This window comes from Artemia sp. Qi Xiang Cuo, chromosome 2 (assembly GCF_049724085.1).
Source record: "Artemia sp. Qi Xiang Cuo chromosome 2, ASM4972408v1, whole genome shotgun sequence".
Lineage (NCBI taxonomy): Eukaryota > Metazoa > Arthropoda > Branchiopoda > Anostraca > Artemiidae > Artemia > Artemia sp. Qi Xiang Cuo.
This window is the reverse complement of record NC_142795.1, coordinates 95,066,168-95,092,908: the sequence shown is the minus strand read 5'-3', so window position 1 is coordinate 95,092,908 and position 26,741 is coordinate 95,066,168. Positions and strand designations below refer to the sequence as shown.

Here is a 26,741-nt window from a genome sequence, read left to right as displayed (position 1 = left end):
GTAAGTGTGATCTGACTCGTCATTACGGGGAGTTTTTTTTTATTAAAATGACAAATTTAAATTGTGTAGCCTGACTTTCTTTCGTTGTAATATTTGTATTATTACGTATTTAATATTTTCATGTTAATTTAGTAGTACCTGCATTATTAGTTTCCATCACATTCTAGTTTTTATGTTTCAGCCGCTCTATTGAGAAGAAACAACATTGACTATTTTTCTACAACTCTTGAGTACCGGACTTTCGTCTCCGAGAAAGCCCTCTCTGAAAAAAAGATTTGTATTAATTTTTTTGTGGCAAAATCCTTGTGGCTTGGATATATAGATTATTCCACGTGTGCGGTCTTTTCATAAAGAATTTTTTTTTAAACAGGAGAATGTGCCAATAGTTTTTGCAAACAAAGTTTAAGAAAATTATGGTAAAACATTTTCCGAAGAAATAGTTCGGTTGCAAACCATCTATATTCCATCTTGCTCCATTAAGTACCTGGTGAAAATTTTTATTACTGTTAAACACTAGCTGCAACCACACAGTACGCAAATGTAGTAAGTTTTCTGACATGCCCAGCCGTTTTCACGCTAAATTAGCAACAGTTTTTAAACAGGAAGAATGTGTGCGTACAGATCTTTTCATTGTGCAATGTAGTGCTCATATTTAGTATGGCATAACTGCGTTCATGAAAGTTATGTTTGTTTCTGACCATTGTTCTTATACTAATTCTGCCGGACAGGATTTAGCCGCTGGAGTTTCGGCCACAAGGTCCTAGTAGGCGAGGGGTGACCCTAAAATCCAAGTAAAAAATAAATTTTTTAGTTGATGGGACTTTTAAACCTAATTATATGTTTAATTATTCGCGTTCAATCACTGAGTGATTAGAACACGCTATAAATGAAATAAAACATTAAGTTTCAGTAAAAATTATTAATCACTGAATAACCTTAAAAATCAAAATGAAGCAAAAAATTAGTCATGTCCCAATAAAATTTATTGAGCAACAAAGATCACAAAATCAATACAATCTTTGGGGTGGTCCCATTGTTGACTTAAGGTTGAGGGACCTGACGTTTTGCCAGTGCTTCTTCAATAGTGACACCAAAAAGTTAATGGCAAGATGGGTATTTTGAGCCAGCTCATCAGCGCTCATGGTTACATGGCCAATGGCAACGCACAGGCACAGCACCTAGAAAGCAACTTTTCTTAAAAAAGCATTACACAAACGTTAAAGAGACACAATCTCTGCCTCACTCAGGCCATATCACCAAATATCAATTCAAAAATTTAGTCTCTTCCTAGACAACCAAGATATCACCGTACTCAAAACGGGACGACATATCTCGCACTAGTTCCAAAATGAGAAAGGTTTTTCTGGTGTCTCTTTATCCACCTGTTCACATTTCCAGGGGTACACGCTATTCCTATGAGGTAGGGAAAAGCGGCAACAATTAGAACAGAAATGCCTTATTGAGCTATACAAAATAATATTGACTGATTTCTCGTTCAGATCTTAGACATCAAAAACTACTCGTGAAACAAACTCAACTAACCAGTTAATCAGACAAAATGAACAACATTGATGCTTGGACCACATTATAATCGTAATTGAAATCAGAATTACGCAGAACTACTTCGCCAATTATGTCTGTCAGGTGTATTTTCCCGAGTTGGACAATGTTCAAAGCATAAAATTTGTGGTTGACGAATCAGGGTCAAAATTTTAAGCATGGCTTTTTTAATTTAAGAAGATAAAAGCTTAGAAGAGCAGAATTTCTATCATACTAGGATTCTGGCAAAGATAAAGAAGTTATTGCTATGAAAGCCTTTTCAACCATTTTCTAGTCATTTTAATTTCTGTTTCTGAAATAAAGAGTACAACTTTAAAATCAAGATAAACCCATCACAAAACTTGATTTTTAATCAACGGGGGCGACTACTGTGTGGCTTAAACATGATTCTGTCTCGTCAATGAGAATTTTGGTAATCATCACAAAAGAATGACACAGACCATGGATTCCCTCCTTTCCTGGAGAACTCCTGATAAGGGGTAGGAAACGAAAGATTATCCCTCGTGGGGATGGACAAATACCTATTTACTACATTGAAAAATAGAGTGCCCATTGATTGATGAGAAGGTACTAAAACTGCGATTAGGCGAACATAGAAATTTCAGCTGTTTCAGAGATGGTTTTTCAAGGGTTTTCCTTCTATGTTCGAAATTTTTATTTTGTCATGCCATGTTAATTAGAAATTCACTTCCTGTATTTAAATAAATGAATTTGAGCAAAGCAGTCTAGTAGTCTTTGGCTTAAGATGTCTGATTTCAGTTAATAAATAAAATGTATCCCCTGTAAGATCACGAAAATCTTATAAGCAGTCATAAGAGAAATATATGTTACAAGAGAGGGGAATTACGACCTGAGCCTACGCTCCGTTCAACATTGATTAACAGATCACAACGCATCTTATTGTAAGTCTAATCTGGATCTTTGGCAAGGAATAAAAAAAAATCACAGGTCACAATTGAGTCTAAGCAGACTCAATGTAATCTTTGGGTTTGTACGACTGCTGAGGAATATCAACTTACCTTAACATTTCTACCCCCGAAACAGGGATACCCTTGGTTATTCGAACCATCACATAATTGCAAACAATTCTTTTGTTCAACTTATTTGTATTCGAGTCAAAATCGACTTTTCAATACAAAATATAATAGTAGTGCAATTATCATTATTTGTCTTGCAATCAATTTGCCATTTATGCCAGACGAAAACAATAAACCTGAAGATGCTGTTTATCTATATCGTCCCGACATAGGAGTTCCTCCTACCTCCAACAACCTCAAGAGTACGTATATACTCTATTATATGAAAGGTTTTCAGGAGTATTATAGTTTGTTTGTTTTTTCAAAATTATTACACAAATTATCAAACAGTTCGTGGTAACGCTGTAAGTAAGGAGCGACCCGGCTCAATAGTAACCGAAACTCTAAAAAACGGAATATTGATACCAATAGATACATCAAAAGAATGAAATGTTTATGCTGATATCAAATATATAAATTTTACGAATTTTAGTCCTATCCATCCAAACTTTCACGCCTGAAAAAATTTGCCTTATTTTCGAAAAAAGGGGGAAACAACCGTAAAAGTCATAAAACTTTAATAAAAATTACATCATCAGATTCGGCGTTTAAGGGAACTCTAGTTTAGAAGCTTCAACCTTTTTTTTGCAGAAACGGGGAATTTAGTGCTTTTTGCCAGAAGAAAGATCACGGATGCGTGTTTATTTAATTTTTTTTTTCCAGGGGTGACCGTATCGATCCAGTAGTCCTGGAATATTGTAAGAGGACTCATTTGGACGGAAATTAAAAGTTCTAGTGCCCTTTTTAAGTGACCAAAAAAAATGGAGGGCAACTAGGCCCCCTCCCACGCTCATTTTTTCCCCAAAGTCACCCGATCAAAATTTTGAGATAACCATTTTGTTCAGCATGGTCGAAAATATTATAACTATGTCTTTTAGGGTGACTTAATCCTTCAAAGCCCCCAGGGGGAGGGCTGAAAGTTATGAACTTTACCCAATGTTAACATATAGTCTAGTGCCCTTTTTAAGTGACCAAAAAAATTAGAGGGCAACTTGGCCCACTCCCACGCTCATTTTTTTCCTGAAGTCACCCAATTAAAATTTTGAGATAGCCATTTTGTTGAGCATAGTCGAAAATCTAATAAATATGTCTTTTAGGATGATTTAATCCCCCACAGTTCCCAGGGGAAGGGCTGTAATTATGAACTTTGCCCATTGTTTACATATAGTATTGGTTTTGGTTTATTGGAAAGCCATTTAGCACAAGAAAAGTAAAATTAATATGCAAATTTTAGTTTACTTATTCAATGACGGTGAGCCAAAATAAAAGCTGCATTAACTAAAAAACGATCAGAAATTAAATTTAAAAAAACAAGTTTTTTAACTGAAAGTAAGGAGGAACTTTCATATACAGAATAATTTCTGTTCGTTTTAAGTTTTAATGTCACTCCTTACTTTCAGTTAAAAAAAACTTGTTTTTTTTTTATTTAATTAGGACACAAAAGCCGATCGACCCATGTGTCTGTGTCATCGATAAGAGGAGATTAAATTCAATCGGTAACCCTTCGATTTTGGTCATTTGCACCCTCCCTCCCCACCAAAAAAAAATAAAAAATTATGAGATACAGTCATTTGATTACTCAAAAAAAATCTACAGAACGAAGAAAAATAAACGTTATATCAACTTACTTTCTTCATCTGGAATTTGATGGTGGCTTTAACTTCATCGATTTTCTGCATCATATTCTCGCTGTGTTGTAGAAGCCCAGGGAATTTACCTGCCTTGTTCAAACCGGGGCCCAACAAACGGGGAATCTGTTTGATAAGCGATTCACTAGCCAAGAAAGCATCATATTTTTTAGCTGCAAATAAACAATAGGAAATATAAATAATATCCACATAAGTAGTAGCAATATTCTGATAACTGATTTAGCGTTTGGCAAAAAAACGAAGAAAAAATGTATAAAAGGTAAAACAAAAAGGAGGATGATTTGCAGGCAGTAAAAGGAAACAAAGAAGAAGCAAAGCAGATACTTTGGCGAAAACCTCTGCCAAGCCGTCCTCGCTTTCACAGCTCCTTGTAAAAGTTGCCTTGCGATTCTGAAAGCAGCATTTTGCATAAACCAGGCGTGTGCTACATAAAAGGTGGTTTGTCACGGGTCGCTGCTCCTTGAGACAGACAAATTGGAACCCCGGTTACTTGTTTTCAGGCAAGGCTTATCTACTCAGCGGTCACAAGGCATTAGTGGGCAACACAGTTTTAATACCTATAACCGGAAACCTATCCCAGATCCCTGTCACATAAATTATCGCTACTCGAATCTACTACTCCAATGTAGTGGATCTTTACCTTTGGTTTACACACGTACAACTCACCAAGCAATTTTAGCACAGCTGCCTCTAGGGCTAGTTTATCATATATAAGGATTATTACTAAAAAGAGGAAGAAAATGATGAAACGTTACCCAGCAAAGACAATAAATAAAAAGTTCAAATAGGGATAAAACCCTTTGAATAGACAGTGATATCTATGCCAGCAAAGACATTAGGTAATTCAATTCAGCTTTTTCAACTAATGCCCATTTTCCATCACCAAAATTAACACCAGAGGCGGCGAATGTAATCAATCTCCATTAGATTTGAGTGACGAGGATATAGCTCTCCTCTAAAAATTTGAACTTAAAAACAAAGATTATATGCACAGCTTACCTCCATAGAAGTGAGAGCGGGAGAAGTAGATGATGTCTTCTAAAAGCAATATTTTTTCTTGGTAAACCCTTTAATTAAAACAAAATTTTTTGGGAAGTGAGATCAAAAGCGTCTGGGATCTATTTTGCGATTGTATCACTTACTTTCATCAATACTGAATAGAGAACTATATTAATACCAAGTAAATTGGTATTTTTTGAATTGCAGCACCTTCCCATCTCCCATAAAGTTCTACATGCACGCCTCACTGACAACAGTCTCTTAGCTCCTTGGCCGCAAAATGAAAATCCTTTGCTGTTGTGACAACTAGGCAGCAGCACCAATTCACGTAGAGGTGCCATCCAACGTTTTTTGTTTCTTCATTTAAAGAAATACAATACAAAATGGTGTTTCCAAAATTTACGGGAAAAGGATACTTTTGAACTCTAGTTATACACGATTATAGTTTTCCTCTCTTAGGGTTTTACTTGAATTCGTTGCCAGAACAAAAACCATGAATGTCACTAATTTACTAAATATAAGTACCATTACTAGCAAAAACTAACAAAAGAAGAAAATTTCACTAAATAAACTCGTGAAATCTACAGAGTTATTTTTTATGAGGGCCGGCGTCCACCCCCTGAAAAATTCCCAAACAAGCAGAATTGAGCAGCCACAGAGAAATTAGAAAACTGGTATCTCAAAACGTCGATCAGGTGTCTCAAGAGGTTAGTGTCGAATCCCTTTCGGCTTTAAAAGAAGACTAGAACTCTCAATTACCCATCAAATGAGTATCCTCTGAAGTTTTTATGACCACGAGGGGGAGGTTGGGAATGAGGAAGTGGCAGCCCTCCTCCTATACGGAATAGATTCTGCTCATTTGAGTGGGGTTTAATGTTACGCTTTTACTTTCATATAACAGCGTAGATATATTTCCCGAATTCAAGAAGGATTGCATATCAAGTACAATTAATTCTGCATTTAGCTGAAGATACGGTGAGAGTTAGGACATTTTCAAACAGTTCGTGGTAACGAACTGCAAGTAAGGAGCGATCTGGCTCATTGGCACCCATATGGGGGGGGGCTCCCGATCCCCCTGGCTGAATGATTTTGCATTATTTTTTTATTTTTTTTCTGAGATTTCTACTATATTGCATTAGAATTGCCGATTCGCTGTTGTTTGCCCCCCCCCCCCTGGAATTCAGCTTATGGGCGCCCATGATCCGGCTCAATAGTAACCGAAACTCTAAAAACGGAATATTCATACCAATAGATACCACTAAATGATGTATATAAATAAGAAAATGAGAAATATTACCATATAAATCTGAATGAAAACAAAGATCCTTGTAGCACTTTACACCTCCCTCCCCACAACTGAAGATTTCCCCGATGTTCCTTACGATCCCCCTCCACTTCCCTACCTTAGTGCCGAGAGAAATATAAATGTAAGCTGTCATCCCCAAATAGAACCCTCCCCCAAACTTTTTTCTATAAATATCGAAAGTTTCACCAAGAGATAGAACTTTGGGAATGAAACCAGTGTTTTGTGAATATATGTACACTCTCCCCATCTACACAAATATTCACCGGCCCTCCTCCATAATTATTAATGCAAAATTATACACCACTGTACATAATTTTATACGGCCTCAAATGAATAAACTTAGTTAAATGAGGCTTAAAATAAGTGTATTTTAGCCGTTTATTCTGTAAGGAGTACGTGCATATTTAGGATCGAACGTGTCCACGGCGCAGTGAAACTGGCTAGCTCAACGGACAGTCAAAATTGTCGTTTCACGCCGCAAAATGGCAGAAAATACCACTCTACTATGGCACAATGTTTTATTGTCACTTAAAACACGTTAGTAGCGCTTTCGATTTCCTTTCTAATAAACATCCAGAACTACCTGGAAGAATACTATTTCGCTCTTAAATCTGTATTTAATTTATCGATGACGAAACTGTCAAATCAACAAACTCAGGTAGTGTATATTACCTCTAGGGGCCATTAATTCCCTCGAAAGCTCCCCGTTGGGTCACGATTTTGGTTGTTTCTTGGGGCTTTGACCCTCAACACCTGTTAAAAGATTTGAGCACCACGAAGTTCGCAGGTTAGACTCTTATTGTAGTCGAACTTTTCATTGGGGCGTTTTTCCATCGTCAAATTTTTCAATGGAATGTCTTTTTCAAAATTAAACATTTTTCCAAGGTTTTTAATATGAATAACGTCATATTCGTATGAGTTTCTTATCGTTGTATTTCCTTTATCAGTATATATACGCCTTCTTAGCGCAGTGGACAGCGTGTCTGACTTTTAATCCGAAAGTTCCGGGTTAGATTCTTCCAATAGTCGAATTTTTCGTTGAAATTCTTTTTTCTTAGTCGGACTTTTCAAGCATTTTCCATAGCAATGACGACACAAGTACTTGGAATAGTTATAAAAAATTTTGCTGAAGCTCAGTGTCTCTATTAAATATTCTAAAAGCTTAGTTAAAATTTTATTTCATTGTCGAAAGAATATCTCAGTATAAATATACAAGAAGGTTAGCAAGATTAACTGATATTTTCTCTTTTTTCACCAAGCGAAGCTCCGTCTTATAGTACATATACTATATTATACTTTCTCATAAAGGAGAAAAATTTCAAATTCCCATTTAAATAATCCTTCTACAAATATTCTGTAACCAGTGGTTCCATACAATCCAACTGGCAAACAAAACCCTTTTTTGTACCCAGCTGACGCCTGCCTCCCTGGATAAGGCCCAGAATTATAGGTTTCTTAGGCTAACTTTCTCAACTTTGTTGGTTTTTCTATTTGCAAAATTTCGTTTATTTACAGAACTTTACAATTCCCTTTTTAACACTATAGGATAGTAATATTTATTCTCCTCTTTGATATTGTGATAACTTTTTTTGGTTTGGTTCTCCTTTTGACTTTCCTATTCCTCACTTTCTCTAGTTAAAATAAAGATTGCAACTTAAAAGTTTGACAGGAACCTTCAAATTAAAGCCAGAATATTTGTCTAAGAAAATAAGACATCTTTGAATAATTCGAAAATACTCTAATATTGAGTATTGCCTCTAGGGACCATTAATCCCTTCAAAAATTGCTTTCTGGTCTATCTTCCTATATATTTTACCCCGAGTCCTAATTTTGATTGTTTCTCAGAATTTCAGCCCCCAAAGCACGTGGAAAAATATTTTTATTCAAAAAACTGGTCACTTGCTACATTAAGTGATATTTTCCCTTGTTTATGAACAAGGAAAAAAATCAGCGGTTCCATACAATCAAGTGTGACAAACAAACAAAAAACTAATTCAAAACCATTCTTCTTGAAAGGAAATACAGAATCTCACGTTTTTGGATACACAAGTCTAAAACCTCCAAAACTGCATTTTCAGTTACGTTGAATTATTTGGTATACTTTTAATGAATATCCCCCCCCCCACCTCTGAAACCTGATATCATACACATGCAGCCGAGATAAATTCATTTTCAAAAGTCTTATAACTATTCTAATTTACTGGCTTAGTTATTAATATTGCCTCTAGTGTCAATGTCAGATTCATAAATAGGTCTGTCAGGGTGGCATCTGGGATTTTTGGTTGGAGGGGGGGGGGGGGTACATAAAACTACAAAACGCAACAAAAATTTGTCTAGGTGTATTTTTACTACTTTTTTGCGGGTTGGGCAAAACTTCTGGAGGGGGGGGGGGTCAATATGGGTACCCCCTCCCTGACAATGACCCTAGTTGGAAGAAAATACATACCAAGATTTTTGATGAGCTTTTTGTTCTTGTTCAATTTTTTCAAATCCTCAGCACTCATGAATGGGATATTGTTAGCCTTCGCCTCATCACAATGCTGCTGGTCGCCCAGAATACAGATCTGCATCTTTGGCTTGGGGATGTTCTTGAGCCTAGAATTTATTTATTATGTAAATACAATTTACTCAACTTTATTAACAAAACGATCTGGTTAATGAACTTGAATATTTTCAGACAACAGATGTCTTTTCCTCATTTTAAACTATTAAACCCAATCAAATGACAAACTTGAATTCAGGTTCAGAAATGGGAAGGGATCTCGTTGCGCTTCATTTTCTTGCAATATCACCTCAAACCAAGGATTCATTCATTCATTCAAAATCATGTGTAATTTTACATGACGCCATAGATTTGTTTTAATTGCATTATTATCTAATTCAGTATAGGCATGTTCCAATGCCTATACCCAAAGTAATATCTAAATTATGCACTGGCATGATTATCGTTTTATTCTTTAGTTTTAAGTCAAAGGGTGGCAAATAGGGTCATAAGGAGCAAAAAAGAGGGCATTGATAGTGATTCTCATATAAAAATTGATTTAGCTTGTTATTCAAGCCAAAGGCCTGTATGTTTCCTTTGTACTTTCCAACTGTCTACTTTTTGTTTCGATCCGACGCCGTTTTTCCATTTCTAAGGGCCGTGGTTTGTCCTTTACTAGGTTTTAAATTTTGCAGGATGGAGGGGTTCTATTTGGCCAATCTCAGGGGGAATTCACCTGTCTTACCTGTCCCATCCTTAAGTGCCTAGAGGATGACCCGAAATACGCAAAATTGTCAAAATGATGAGTTTTTTGGACAGCAACAGCCTGGACAATCATGTCTACAATTCAATGAGAAATAATTCCAGCGAAACCGTTTTTGATTTAATTCTTTTTTTTGTGATTTTATGAGCATAGAATCATAGATTTTATGAACTCGTTGAACCTAGCATTTGAGTTTTTAACTTAGACTGAACGTCCCACGGAAGGAGAATCACTTTTAAAATAACAGTTCTAGACTAGTATAAACCAATTGGTGTCTTTTAGAGCAAGAGCTGAATTAATAATTAATGGATCATTTGCATTTTTAGAAAAAAGTTTTTTCCAACTATCATTCCCCTTTCCACAGTGCAGAAAATCCCATTTCATCATCTTCAAATTTTAAGATTAATTGGATCTTTATATAACCACTTTTGTACTTGGGCAGCCTCTGTTTATGATAACAACGAAATTCTTTATACATTCTTACAATTACACAGCTGAGAGGATTTGATACTCTTCTTAGTCTTGAGGATCGAGTTCAATTCACTAGTTGATAGCAGCTTTACCTGTAGCCATATAGCCATATTTCCTTTAGTTGTTCCAGTTCCAGTTCCAAAAATTTATATCAGGGTATATGAACAACCAATTAGTCCTTTCATACCTTTGACTCTCCAAAAAGTATCATCAGAAATTCAGAAATCCATTGTCCTCATCCGTAACCAAGTCTTCTTATCAGTTAAACCAATCATCCCAATTAAACGTAATTCTATTGATGGGTTGTAGGAAGTGCGGGTACTTGAGTCATCTTTCCCCAGCAGTTTAAGACCTATAGGCAAGCCGGTACCAATACAGTTCTTCACGCTCACTCCCGCTCTCTTCTGCACTCTCCAAAACAAATGAGAAATAGCCTCCTTTTTTAATGACTTACTTCATTGTGCATTAATAATCACTAATCAATTTGACTCTTCTTTAAAATATCAATAGATGCCTTAAAAATCTTTATGTCCACGAGCCAAGACAGGTTAGAATTCAAGATTACAGTGTAGGTATTTGGGATATTAGCCATGTAGCAGAGGCGTTTAAGGGATATATTCTCCACACTCAGTAGCTGACAATCAAATAAGACATGCTGGATTGTTTCATCGGTTGAGAAACAGACCCGGCATAGAGGGGAGTAATATATTTTCTCAAAACTTTATGAAGGATTCCTTGCAGACAGGCTAAAGGAAGAAATCCTACCTGTTACTGACTTGAAGCAATTCGGGAACCTAAAATCCACCTCTACTTACCACTACCTCGTTTCTCTTATCGACCACATCGGGAAAATCCTCGAAAAACCTAATTCCTCGCTAAATTTAATTTTCATCAACCTTCAGAAAGCATTTGACCTTGTTAACCATAATATTTTAATTGAGAAACTTGTCAGCGAGTTCTCAATATTGATCCCTTACTGGTGAAATTGGTTGCCTCCTTCTTAACAAATAGATCGCAGGTTGCCAAACACCAGAATCATTATTCAAATCCTCTCCCTGTCCACAATGACATACCCCAAAGTACTCTCCTAGGTTTCTCCGTTTTTCAGTCATGGTAAACAGCCTTGAAATTTGATTGCTTAACTGTTGTAAATCTTTTGATGACGCAATATTTTTTGAAGATTTAAAATTTTAATACGCGACCATATGAGCATCGTCAGCGAAATTGGAGACGGTGTCTAGGGCTTAGACATGATAGTAAACCCCTCTAAGTCCGTGATTATGCCAATTTGTTTCCTCAAATCCTCACTCTATTTTCTTCATCCTGTCCCTCCTGAAATTTCTGTGTCCTCATTTAAACTACTTGGCGTCACAATTTTTTCAAATTTAAAGTTGGATATCTGCGTTAAAGACATCATCCATAGAGCTAATATGTCTATCGCCCTCTTTAAGCTCCTAAAAAAATTCAGCGCCCCCCCCCCCTTCCCACTACTTAAGGATTTACACGTCTTTTATCCGCCCGCATCTCGGATATGCTAGTCAAGTTTGGCAACTTGATATCTCACTCGAAGAGTCGGAAAAAATTGAATCTATCCAAACAAGAGCCTTGCGAATAATTTTCAAAGAAGGCAAGGTGCCATACTCTCTGCTCCTAAAAAAAGATAGTCTGGAAACCCTGGAGTGAAGGAAACCGTTAATACGAGAGTTCTCTCTTTTCCTGGCCAAGCCACTTGGACACATCATCAGCAAATGTTTCGCCCAGTCAACTTTCCCGTCGTGCTGGAAACGCGCATTTGTGCGTATTATAGCGAAGACTGAAACACCCAAATCTTGCAACGAGTTACGACCGATATCAATCACATCTACCTTTGCAAAAGTCACCGAGTCATTCATCCTGCGTGAATTGCTCAAGCAAACGCGGAAAACATAGACTGTTACCAGTATGGCGGCCTCAAAGGTTGCAATACCTCAATATACCTCGTGCGCCTAGTTGACATTATCTTTAAGTGGCTTGACAAGGGCAGTACCTTCATTGACCTAGCTCTCGCCGATTTCAGGAAGGCATTTGACCTGATTTGTCATCTTACGGCAGCAAAAAATATGCAAGCAATGGGCGCACAGAAGCGGTCTCTTGCATTAGTGATGAGCTTCCTCCAGGACAGAATGCAGTGTGTACTTCCATTGTTTGAAGGTGACTTGATCTCATACTGGTCTAAACTTACCTGTGGAGCCCCTCAGGGTACAAGACTTGCTGGTTTCATATTTATCTCCCTCATCAACTTCTTCCTTCAGAATTTCGAAGAGCGACTCAAATTCGTCGACGATTTATCATTTGTCCTCAAATACCTCATGAGAGAAGGTGTAATCGAACGTCAGTTCAGCGAGACCCTTCTGGCATCCTTCTCTGAGGACTGTGAACGTTACAAGCTAACACTGAATGCAGATAAATCAATGATCCTCAGGTTTTGCCCCTTAAAATGTGATCTGGAATTCCTGCAAGTCCCTTTCCCTGTTGTTTCATCTGCAAAAATCCTCAGAGTCACATTATCGATGGACTGCACATTCACTGAACACATGGAGAAGGTTATTAAGGCTGGCAATGCATCACTTCAGACCCTAGTCCTGATGTGCAGGTTTGGCTGCAACACTCAAAGCCTAAAAAATGCCTATATTACGTATGTGAGACCTCTACTCGAATATGCCGTCGCTGTCTGGGGACCTTTTGTCCAGAGCACCCACTACCTTTGCGATGACCTTGAATCTTTGCAGAAACGAGCTGTTAACATAATCGTTGGTAACAGAAATGACGACTACAACAAACTCTTGCAAGAACTGAACCTTGAATCTCTCAGCGACAGACGATTATCAATGATCATGTCCCTCAGCAAGCCACTGCTATCTTCGCCCCATCACAGACTGATCCTCCCACCCGATGCTCCTGTTAACCAAAGAAGCAGATCCCAGTCGAAGCTACAACCCCCTGTCTGCAGGATCAACCGCTACAAAACACGTTTGTCCCCTCTTTCGTAGAAGCATACAACAAGACTTAGTGTTATTTGAATTCACGTCTTAGGTTTTTTATAGTGTTATTTGTATTTTTTTTTTCATATTGTTGTAAAGACGGCATAAATTAGCCATGGCTACGCTGTTCGATCTTAATAAACCTATGTCTTATGTTTATGTCTGCCTCCGTTTTGCAAAAAATGCAATAACAAACTCTCGGACGGCAAGTATTTTCCCCAAACGTCACTCCCCATCCAGATTGCGGCCGCCTCGAGCTGTTTCTGAGCGCATTCCTATTTTGTCCCCCATTTGCTGCGTCACTTTCAGATACGAAACGAACCTTTTGTCCCCTTCATTACAGAAAAAATGAATAAAATGTCCCACTAGTTTCTTTTTTTTATTAGCTGATGGTGCCGCCCAGGTTCTTGCACTCATTTTCTTGTCCCTTCTCTTTTTTTGTTTTAGTTCCCCCTGTAATTCGTATATATATTATATTTCGTTCTCTTTTTTTGTTGCTTATTTATTTATTTTCGCCCCCATCCCCTCTTTCTTGACCAGTTTTTATCTTTTCAACTCTTTTATTGACTTCGTGTAGTTGAATTATTGACGCTTTTTTAGTGTCCCTTTTAATTTATATGTATTTATGTCTCGTTCTTGTTTGTATTTATTCGCTTATTTTGCCCCCCCCCCCCTTTATGTCCCTTTTAAATTTTTTTCTGATTTGTATTTGTGTAAGTTTAGTTTGACAGGTTTTTATCTTTTTAACTTTTTCAGTGTAATTATTGACTTTTAAATGGTTGTTCATTATGATTTTTCTTTTGTGTTCTTTTTTTCTTTTTTGCCAGTGTTAGTGCAACTATTAATATTGTCGACTCCGAAGTCCGAATTCTGCCCTTTGTGGGCTTGTGAGTGATTTTTTGAAATAAAATATCTTATCTAGCTTTCAATTAAATAACGAACTATCGAGAAGAAGGGCACTTGATTTCAGATGGTAATATAGCACTGTGTGTAATCTAGTATAAAAAGGAGATAGAACCAATTTACTGTGATTAACATTAGATCTTTGCCTAATAATATCACGCGAAACGAGTCCAGAGAGGACTTGGGTTTAACAAAGAAGCCTTGGCTCCCAGTAAATGAGCAGTATCATTATATTTGATATCTTTATGGCTTGGAGCATGTTTGAAATAAATCTAGTTGCCTTTAGCCTGGAGGTTCAGAGGCTGTCTTCTAATGTTGAATAAATCCTTATCATTGGCAATTCTATTTATTTATTTTTAGCAACAGTATTGCCGATTTGGAGTCAGAAAGGCAAAGAATATTCTCCTCTACAATGCTATAATTTAAGAGCAATGCTATAATTTAAGAGAACATCTAGGGCCAAGCGAATGGCACATAATTCAGCTGACAAAATGGAAGATCCCAAAGGAAGGGGAGAAAATAAGTTAAGGTCCAGTGATGGAATACATATTCCTGCTCCAGCTCTCTCACCCTGGAAAGATCCATCTGAATAGATTTTCCTGTGATTGGGGTACAACTTCGAAATCTGTTCAGCTAGAATAGGCTGAATCTCATGATTGGGAATTTGGGTTTTTATTTATTGGAATAAGTTCTGCTTGACAAATAAGTGGACTCATTTCCCAAGGTATGTGTCAGTAAAGGGGTACGCATAGGGGAATACTGACTCCAATTGAGACTGATTCCAAGATGAATCGGTGCAAGCTGCCTTCAAAGCAAAGGTATGATGATACACAACATGCTTGCTTCCATAAGCTTGAATTCGCGAGAAATATTTCTTCCTTTGAGGATGCTCTTTCACATAGGGAAACCAAACCAGAAAGTTGTTTTAATTTAGACAGAAGTATGCCTCTGTAGAGCCAGGGGAATTCGAATAGCTAAATTTCGTAATAATTCTAGGGTATTACATGTATATGAGGAACGAAAAAAAATGAATTTGATATTAGATTTTATATCAGATCGAATATGTAATTTATAAAAATCCAAAATAATTCTGGGGTGGTATCCCCATTTACTTCCAGCAAGACCCTTTTGAACACCAAGTCTCCAAATGATTGTGGATTTCAAAGAATTAATATGTACATGCCATAACATTTTAGAATCTATCCCCAGGCCAAGTAGCTTCACTGAGTTGCAATATGGAATTTCACTAGAGAAAATTTGAATTTGATTGGGAGGATCTCTTGAGCAATTAGCAAATATAAGGGCTTTGCTTTTACTAATTAAAATTATAAAACCAAAAGCTGAAGAAGATCTCTGAACTAATCTTATATCCTGTTATTCCTGTTGAATAAGGCTTTGAAGAAAAATAAGTCCTTTTCCAGACTCCCAAACAACCAAATCATCTGCGTAAAGGCCGAACAATGAGTGCGATAATTGGAATCCTGAAACATACAAATTGAACAGAAGTCGACTCAAAATTGCTCCTTGGGGAAGACCTCTGGCAATGATGTTCGTTTCTCCCCTATACTCATTAACTTGGAAATAAAAACTTCTATAACTTAAAAAGGACTTCATGAATCTTATGAAAGAGTATGGAAAATCCAGGCCAATTAAAAGATCAATTAATTTATCATGGACTATATTTTCATAGAGATCTGACCAGTCAAACAGGACTGCCATTGTAGCTTGTCTAGTTTTAAGAGAATTACAAACATCAATTTCAAGGCGAATGATGTTAGCTACAGATCAATGCTAGTTTCTGAAGCATGTTAGATCAATTGTAAGGAGATCATTAATTCCGGCGAACCAGAGAATTCTTGATAGAATAAGGATTACAGGAGCTTTTCTGGATGATAATAAAACATATATAGGCCGGTAAGACTGGGGTACATGGTATTCAATTCTATTCTTTTTTTGAAAATTGGCACCATAGAATTCCCTGGCATGAAAAAATGATCTAGATAGGTCACGGGTTTGAGAAAATTCGTTTATAGCCTTAATTTTCGAGGGAAAAATTTATGTTTGTGGTTTCATATTTATGTATGTTTGAAGAGCAAATTATACAATTCACCCCCCCCCCCAGGAGTGGCTGGATTGTTTTTAGTATCTATAACGCATGCCAAATAACGCAGAAAATTGTTTCTTATTAAAACAATTCCATTTGTTAATGCAATTTAACATATCTTGTTTTTTTACAGGTGTGCCATTCAATGCAGCTTGAAAAACTGCACATGAAAGAAAACTTAACTAAAATCTGCTTAAAATTTTAACTACAAAGCCATGAATTGGCTTCTTTATGGTCATGTAAATTCATGCCATTAAGTTTTTTTTAATATTCAGGTGAATACATACAAGGTCTAATTTTTCATTGAAACATGTCTTTTGCTTTTACAGCTATTTTTCAACAGGCTTAGCTGCAAGAACACTAACCTAATCCAATGGATTTGCACTTTCTTAATTCCCTATACTCAAATTATTGAGTTAGAAACAAATATTCTGGAAACTTTAGTAAAGCTTTTTCAAATTTGCACTCCTTTCTTAAATTTTTGCCAAAGAATAATTTCTAAATCATGAACAAGAACGCGCCATTATTTTAAACAAAAATGCTATTTCAACATTGTCTTCCAAAAATTATTCCTTTTCTTTCACCTGTCATGTTTCTTGATTAATTTTTCCCATCTATTGTGCAAGTTAGATTTAACTTAGTTTGCTTATGCACTGAAATATAGAGTCTTAAAAGTGTGTTATGTGAATTTTATAAAGGAAATAACTCAAAGGCAATAGCTGAAACAATAAGCAACAAATGCAGTAGGACTGACCAAGGAGTTAGAAATTTGCTTGTAAAATTTAGTTCTGGAATTAAACAACCCAAGAGATATGTTCTTCCAACTTTGATGACAACTTTTTAAAGGCAATATCTCTTCCTTCAAATATTAATTAATTAAATTAATTAGTACCAAAAAAATAATTATTATAATTATTAATTAATTGCAAAACTACCACATTTTAAAAGCAAGAAATTGATAAAGCTGTCATTAAGATGGAAGTAGGTCACACCCAATTGTAACCAAATTAATAATAGTAAGGTAGTAAAATAACTGACAATAGAATGATTATAAAATAATACTGTATTAACAGCAATAATATTAGTAAAAAAGGAAATAGCATATAGTCCAAATTATTTTGTTATTCACTAAAAGCAAACTAACAAAATAGAGGTTATCTATGACTCAACATTAACCTTATTACCCCCAAAAATTTAAACATCTGACCAACTCAAAAAGACAAAAATAAAAGAATTGCTAAAATGTTTAATTAATTCAACCCTAAAATATGATTATTGTTTTTTCGACATAACACCTTTAAATTAGCTGTTGTTTGTTCATGATTATTGTTGTGTAGCAGCATTAGAGCTCAAATATATATACACAAATTCATGTAGAAACATCCAACTCTATCACAACAAACTCACCCATTTTAAGTCAAGCAGATAGCTAGACCTATTTGGCAGTAATAATTACTACCTCCCCAATTCTTTTTAGACCCTGGGTAGAGGTCAAATTGAAACCTTGAAAGACATACTTGACTGTGCCAGAAAAACGCTTATCCTTTTGGGGGTCATAGTTTTTTAATCCAATTTGAAGTTCAACTGTTTCAGTGAATTTCCTCTTCTTCTCCTGAGAATTCTTCAGGATAGTATTGACTGCCTCATAAAGGGTGTCACGAGATACTTTTGAGCTAAAAAGGAAAAAAATTAAGTCTCTCAAATAACATCCCACACATGTGCTTGTATACAATTTTTAATTACATTTATGTGAATCAGCCAAGTAGAAGTCATCAAAAGATAAGAATAGTTAGTGATTTTGTAACTGGTTCTTAAAAAAAAGAAAACACAAATATTTCAACCAAAGTCTAAATGATCCAAACAACTTTTATTTTGAAATAAAACTTCTTTATTAACCTGATTACAACTCAGTTTCTTGCTTATATTAATAAAAAAAAAGTGAAAACAAAACAATGAGCCAGATAAAAAACATGGAAAAAGCCAGGACATTACCCAAACTTGGACAACTCCTTGTGTAGACCAGCTTGGCATTGTTTCTTGAGAATTGAAATTCAGCATAATTTTTTGCATTCTTATACCCTATTGGTAAGAAGTAAACACATACAAAAAATACACTTCACACAGCATTTATATCATTTTTATCTCTCAAAAAAATTATTCTTGATGATTTGGCCACACTGTCTGCTATTTTTGTACTGGTTTCAAGGACTGAACAGACCTATAAACTGTTTGATGAATCTGGACAATTTACAACAGTTTTGATAATTATAAGCTAAAAATGTAATAAAAACAAAAAAATATTCTATACATTCCAATGTTTTTCTTTGAAATAATGTTTTCAGTGGGGATTGCAAGGGTTATATGGAGTGGATTCCTCTTTTGAGTGTGATCTGCCTGAAGCAGCATTCACATGCATGTCTAGCTAGAATCCTGTGTCTGGGCCAGATATCAATGTCTAGACCACTAACCCCTCACAAGTATAATTTGGTGCTTGTCTAGACAAGTTACACCTAAGCATCCAGTTCTAGACTCTAGAACTAGAAGTCTAGGATTTTTGATTACAGCCAATCAGAATGCGTATTATCCCATGATTTGCATTGTCTATGTTTACATTTTTAAACTGAAATTAAATATTTGTTTTCTCATTAATTATTTTTTTCAATTTAGGCAAATATGCAACACCAGACATAATAGTGAAGGACACTGGCTTTTCTCATCTAATATCTTGTGACAGTAAAAATAGGGATTATAACTTTGAAAGTTTTGCCCACACAAGCTCTCTTGATTGGCTAAAAATGACAACTGTAATCTATTTGAAACTAAATTTGTAGTTTTAGCTAAACACTGAATTTCTCTTGTGAATGTTAATTTCCTAGACATTGATTTCTGGCCAGACATGCATGCAAATACTGCTTTTCCATCATTTTCCAAGAAAATGATGGACAAGGCAACATAAAACAAAATCAAGGGATAAAAGACAATCAGCTGAATTTCTTGATATAAAAGTATGAGCTTGTGGCAAGGCAAAGGAATTTACAGTAACTTGTTTATGCCACCAGTGTTGCATAATTGTGAATCTACACTAGGTTCCCTAGCTCTTTAAAATTCTTCATTAACATGTATACCCTAACAGAAACCAATCTTGTTTTTTGATTGGAGGCTGAGAGGGGTAAAAGGAAATTCTCCTTAGATTCATCATTATTCATACTGGTAAGGACAGCACCTTAATAAAATACTTGTCCTAAAAACCAGCTCAAATCTTAGGAACCTATAAGCTAAGACTTACAATCTGATAAAAATCAACATGGAATTGTCAGTAATGGATATACAGTCCAAATGAGAACATAGGGAAGTATCTTTAAGAAGCCAGCTTCAACCACAGTTTATATAATTATCCAGTATGATCTTTCCCTATCTCACCCATTATAAAAACCCGGACCAAGGTGCGAGTGCTCCAGAGAACGTTTTTGCAGATAGAAACATAAGCGGAATCAGATCTTTTCACGGGTAGACAAGTCAGACTGTGATCTAACCGGAAACAAGTGGAAACCCGCTATTACGAATAATGCACTTTGTTGGAAACAGACTAACCCGCTAATGCAGAAAGAAGTGGGAGGAGCTTTTTGTTTGTACCAAGAATGAAGATCAGAAATGATCTGCAATAAACTTACTGGATAATTATATAAACTGTGGCTTCAACCTTTCCTTCTTACCAGGCCACAGACTTAGCAGCAATTTTGAAAATGTTTGTACTAGGATAACATCACTACAGGAATGAGTCTAGGCTAAGGACACAGCCTAAACAGCTTTTCACCTTGCCAAAGCCTGGCAAAGTGTTTTGAGCTTCCTATTTTCATTCCTTCTTTTCTTATGTGGATAGAACAATTGGGGAATCAGTCCTAAATATGAACAATTATTCCAAGTTGGACCAGAACTCAGCTTAAGTCCTGGGAACTATTTTACCTAGGGCTGCAATCTGTCAAAAACAAACTCAAGTTACAATAAATTTTGTTTTTTCAAGTTAAAATAAATCTGATTTTCACAGAAAAGTGAAAGCCTTGGAGTAGCTTCACAAGGGCTAACATGGCCTATCATATTGATTTACACAAGATCCATAAGTATGTAAACTTGTTTCTGATTGGTAAATTGTTTATAGTTGTACACTTGTGAACAGTATTATAATAAGTTAACTAGACAATAAGTTTTTCATCACTTTAAAATTAGCTGAGGTGTACAAATGACTTAGAAATGGATCCAAAGCCCAAATTATTCCTTGGGAGATTTTTTTTTGTAAAATTAAAAATGATGCCAAAATTTATCCAAAAAGACCCTCTTCCCATATGCCTGGTTTTCAGGATTGGCTAAGCTAAATGCATAAAAAAAAATCTGAAGGCAGCAAATTTATCTAAGGATTATATGCATCATCTCCCCAAAATCTTCATTTCTCCATAATATTGCAAGGAAATTTACATCAATTACTGTGCTAAATATCTAAATACAATTAATCAAATAGCCAGTGCAACTCCCCTTGGAGGGACAGGATCAAAGTAGAGAATCAAGGCTTGCTCTATAGGCTAGTGAGTTCTATGCAACATTTGGGGCATTCATGAGGCCTACTAAACCTTGAGAAACAATTTTTTTCTATCTTAGAGTTGTTGGTCCTTTTGGGTAAACTTTAAAATTAAAATAATTTCAAGCTTGTACATGTATCACTACAACACTGCCCATAGAAGAGTGCACAAGGAGAGTTCCTACAAAATCTATTTAGTTTCCACATTATTATGCCTGACTGCATGTTCAATTACCCTTGTAGATCGAGCTCATAAGAGCATACAATCTTAACTCTGGAAATTTCTGAGTATTTTTAAAGGAGGACGTAAAACCTAATAAAATAAGCATTTTGGTGATATACACCCTTCTGTCAATGTAATTTTGGGTTAACTGTTCATGGTGGGATAGCATATATATATATATATATATATATATATATATATATATTTATCCCAGGTGTTTCTTCAATTTTAATCTGCATCTCCTTTTTATTTTAATATCTCTTAAACTATTATCCTTTACAATAAGCTTGATCTGACTCATAGCAATAATGTATTCATTGCCACATAAATATTTGTTGAGAGGTATATTTTACAACCTTATTGGTCCCAGAAATGGACAAAAAAAATGTATTTCTCATTGATTGTATTTTAAGTAAACTCCTACCAGTCATTTTTTCCCAGACATTTTTTACACCTTATTTTTTACATTGAGTGTTATATCATCCCTGGAAGCATGCTCTTTGGAGGAAACATAGCAAAACAGGCACAAGAGGCAGAATACTTGTCACCTAATGATTTCAACCCTTTAAGAGGGTACTAGACTCTTGATTTTGTATCAAATGCTTTCACCTCTCTACTATTCTGCCTGACAAAAAAAAATCAGAAGATGGATAATACCATAATAATGAGACTAGTAGCTACAAGCACCCTGTAAGCAGAGGTTATTAGCAAAGAAAAGCAGGCATTCAAAAATTGTATATTCTGTCTAGTTACTCAAATCTAGAAATGAAGGCCCAGAGATCACATTTACCCCCCCCCCCACTCTCATCCCTCCTTTCAAAAAAATTGTATATATATATTAGAGATAAAGTCAATGGAACAAAGCATTTTTAGTTAAGTTTTACTTCTGTACCTAATAAGTGTGGTTTTCCCTGACTGTTTCTATAATGGTTAATAAATTCAGTTAAACATAAGAATTCCAGCAAAAGATTCTGTCCCTTGAGATATGTGGCTGCAACCCATACAAATGCAGTTTTTCTAACTGATAATCACTAGTTACAAACAATATTTTTCACTTTTCATTATGCAGTCTTTAACTTGAAGTAATTTCCTTAAATTGCACTGACTGTTGAGATAAGATGGGGTTAAGTCTCCTATACAGTCACACTGATGGTGTGAACTTCATCAAGATTGCACACCATCTAAGATGGCTTCTATTCCACATTTTCCTAGTCCCAGTCAATATCCTTCTTGAATAATTTGGTACTCTTGGATTGAACAGTGGCATTTGACTGGAATAAACAACATAGTATTTGACACACATGTTGCTGGCTTCTGGGAACCTGCTGTATCCCCTGGTGGAGCTGTAGAAGGGTGAAGTGAAAACTGAAGTTAGACTTGATGTTCTTGCAAATCACTAGTCATGATAACATTGCCCATTTTTTCCTGTATACCCGTGTATATAGTATGAGCCCAGTTTTCTTTTGCAGCTTGAGTTCATGTATGGCTATGTAACATGAGTCCCTTGTCAATAATAATGCCTCAAATGTTTTCTTCAGCTACCCCCCCCCCCCCTCAAGTTGATATTCCCAATGGTATATGATCAACTGAGTTTTTTTTGGCCAATATATGGTATTGGATGTATTGAACTACATGCATCAGTCTTCAGGCCATTTTGAAAGCATCTATTCATCAGCATACAACATCAGAGGATTCTTTAAGTTTGTTGAAGAGTCATTGACATACATATTGAACAATGAAGGTCCCAAGTTAGTTCTTTGCAGAACACTGCTGAAAACTATGGCTGACTCAGAGAAGATGAAACCACTTTCAGTATTTATGACCCTCTGTGGTTTATTTGCTAAGAAAACCTTAATCTACCCTATAAGCTTAATAAGAACCACATAAGCATTTAAAATGACCTAATTGCACCAAAATAAAACCAACTTAACTTGAGCTGCTTATTATTGTGTCATTTTATACACTAAAGGGCTAGGCACACATAGCTGATTTTGGGAACCAATTCCAGCAAGGATGTATTCCATGTCCAGTGATTCTAAATAATGATGCTAAGAGGCAGGGCTTAGTGACAGTTTTTTGTTGATTAATCATCATTAATTACATTCTAAACAAGGAATGTACTAGGGCTTTAGAGCTTTAGACATATAATAAATTGTATTTAATGATTATTGTAAATTAATTGTAATTAATGATGATTAATCACCAAAATACATCATTTAGTCCCACCTCTTAGAATCATTAATGATGATCACTCAACATGGAATATACCCTTGCTGAAATCAGTTCCCCAAATCAGCTATGTGTGCCTAGCCCTTAAGTGGGAATCTACCTAGAATTGGCTGACTAAAATCTTGGATTTTTTTTCAAAATTTGAATTAAGACATTTAAATAGCCTAGACAATTGAAATTATAATTATTGTGCTTCACAGCACTTGTCATGAAGTAAATCTGTCCAAGATTGAGCCTTCCTGTTATTAAATACAAAACCAGTTTTATCAACCAAAGTAAGAAGCAACATAATAACTTTTAAATCAACACAAATTATTTTTTAGGCCTATAGGAAGAGGGCTGGGTAAATATTTACCAAATCATATTATTGAGTTATGACTAAAGTGAATATACCAATCAATGCCTTTTTTATGCTCTTTACAAATATAATAATCATTTTTGTCAGAAATGAATTTTAGCCCCCACTCCTATGTATACCAATTCAGGGTATATATTTGCACGTTAGAGGGGTGAGAGTAAAGTTTAAACTTACCTCTCATTTACATCAGAAATAAAATTACCCCCACCCCCTAATGTGCAAATATATACCCTGAATTGGTATATATAGGGGTGGGGGCTAAAATTCATTTCTGACAAAAATGATTATTATATTTGTAAAGAGCATAAAAAAGGGCATTGAGTGGTATATTCACTTTAGTCATAACTCAATAATATGATTTTGTAAATATTTACCAAGGGCTGCTCCTTCCTTAACCCTTGCTCTTTAAACTTAACTCAAAAATAGTTACTTCAAAAAGAAATGTCATCCAAATTCATAGGTCCTGGTGTTTTTAGCAGCCTTTCTTAAAGAATTGTCACAGAAGTCAAACTTTAGGCCTATCATTTAGGCTAATTGAAATATTTCATTGGGGCTAATTATGGTGGCTTGCCACCATAAAACAACCTAAGGTAAATATATACCAAATCATATTACTGAGTAACAACTAAAGTGAATATACCATTTGATGCCTTTTTTGGTCAATATTTACCAAATCATATTAGGGTAAGACACCCAGTAGTCGGCCACCTGCCTATTCTCGGATAGAATCTTTTATACTATTTTAATAACCAATTTACAATGAGCCGTTTGTATGTCCGAGTTTAGGCAGAATTGTCACTTGTTAGTAAATTCAAAAATAGGAGGTGCTGTACAAGTGAAACTATTTGAATTAGTAACCTACTTGTTCAGAAATTCTTCAGAAATTTTTTGATACAAAAATTAAGTTTCTAGGTGGTATAATACATTAATTAGAGTAGTTTAAATTTCAAAAAGTTTTCAAAGTGATTAAAGTGTCCGACTACTGGGTGTCTTACCCTATTGAGTTAGGACTAAAGTGAATACACCATTTGATGCCTTTTTTTATGCTGATTACAAATATAATAATCATTTCTATCATAAATGAATTTCAGCACCCCCCCCTATAAATGCCAATTCAGGGTTAGGTTAGGTTGGGTTAGGTATAGCCTATATAGGGGGGCTGAAATTCATTTCCGATAGAAATGCTTATAATATTTGTAATCAGGATAAAAAAGGCATCAAATGGTGTATTAAATTTATTTGAAACTCAATAATATGATTTTGTATATATTGACCCTTTTTTTATGCTGATTAGGAATATAGGCTAACAATCATTTCTATCAGAAATGAATTTTAGCCCCCCCCCCCTATATATGTCATTTCAGGATATAAATTTGCACATCCAGGGGGGGGGTTTGGTTCGGGGGGGGGGGGGCTGAAATTCATTTCCAATAGAAATGATTATTATAGTCATAGCCTAATCATCATAAAAAAGGCATCAAATGTTGTATTCACTTTAGGCCTATTCCTAACTCAATAATATGATTTGGTAAATATTTACCCAACCTAATACAGGAGCAGCACTTCACTGAATTTAAATTTTAACAACAATGAAATCTAATTAACCTACCTTAGTTTTACTTGGGCCTAAATGTGGTTTCTGAGACAAGACCAAGAGAATATGCCTTATATTAGGTTTTCATTTAGCCTAGGCTACTCAGAGTGAAGCTTTCACTGTAGTATATTTTTGGATTTCAATAATTAGCTTTCTGAATTACTGATTATACACTTCAACTAACCTCCTAAAGCCTATTAGAGGAAAGTCACAAGTAAAAAAATAGCAACTAAGCCAAAACAATATCACTCAAAATAATAATATATAACGAACAGGGACAATGCAGTCCTTGCTTAGCATTGGCAACCTTTTCGTTTGAATTTTCCAGTTACTGGCTGATTACCTTAAGAAGAACCAGGACCTATTCCCTAAAATAATTGTTAAGTGAAAAAATTACAAAAAACAGAGGAATCTTAATTAAAGAGACTGACTAGCATAAATTAGAAATAAAGTCCAAATTGAAGTTTTATCGATTAAAAAAGATAAATATTTAACAAACCTCATCTTTCCTGAAAAGTCTAGCTTCGGATGTAATTTTTTCTTCTTAAAAGCGCATTGGCCCAGGGTTGCCAGAAAATCAAACAAAAATGGCTTGCGCCGCGACACGTGCATGGCCCGATAAGTGTAGTTTGATTAGTTCTAGATCAGTTTTTTGTCCGTTTATTTCAAACTTAGCACCCATCTTTTCAAACAAACGCGGCAAAAAGGTGGTCCTGGTTAAATCAAACTTCGCACAAATCTCTCAAAACAAATACGGAAAAATGCGGTCCAAACTTTTTGTTAATTCTCTAACCTTTTTCAAAATCCTCATCATTTCGTTAGTGACGAAATAAAAAAATTGCATTACAAAAGTGCAACAAATTGAAGCACGTGCTACAGTGCCACTCATGATAAAATAGTGCTAAAATAGTTCTTTCGTGCTGAAGTCAGAAAAAGTTTTGCCCCTAATCTAATTCTACTTTTACCTTGCTTGCTTACCCTTTGTTCATCCTGCTCCACTTTCACGGAAGAACAATGATTTAAATGATCCGCCAAAATTCATCTGTTTTAGCTGCAGTTTTATGCGGCATAATGGTTAAACAGCTGTGAACTCCTTTTATTAACTTTTAGAATTTAATATGACTTATTCCAATGAATACGCTAGTAACCACCACAAGCCGAAGACATACAATATCTTTGGTTTATTATCGCATAAAAAATTTTGGTACAATTGCAACACAATATTTAAAGATAACTTTATGATTAAAGTAAATATCACTATTGAAAAGCAGTTGCAACACAATATTTAAAGATAACTTTATGATTAAAGTGAGGCCTGAAAAATGGTGAGAACGGGGTTAATACAAAAGCCTTCGTAATCCCAAGATGAAACAATGTGGACAGATAAAAAAAAAAGAAAAAAGAAAGGCACTTAGTTCCATAAGGCACTAAGAG

The 26,741-nt window shown here is 35.4% G+C and overlaps 1 protein-coding gene across 1 annotated transcript; it reads right to left on the bottom strand.

The window, feature by feature from the left end:
- Positions 1-965: 965 nt before the first annotated feature.
- RpL10Ab (ribosomal protein L10Ab) lies at positions 966-25,899 on the bottom strand. Its single transcript, XM_089104616.1, has 5 exons — positions 25,807-25,899; positions 17,851-18,006; positions 9,037-9,185; positions 4,265-4,437; positions 966-1,178 (listed from the first exon to the last, which is right to left on the bottom strand). The coding sequence occupies exons 1-5, from the start codon at positions 25,809-25,811 to the stop codon at positions 1,008-1,010; spliced, it is 654 nt and encodes a 217-aa protein (XP_088960742.1). The 5' UTR covers positions 25,812-25,899; the 3' UTR covers positions 966-1,007.
- Positions 25,900-26,741: the final 842 nt, after the last annotated feature.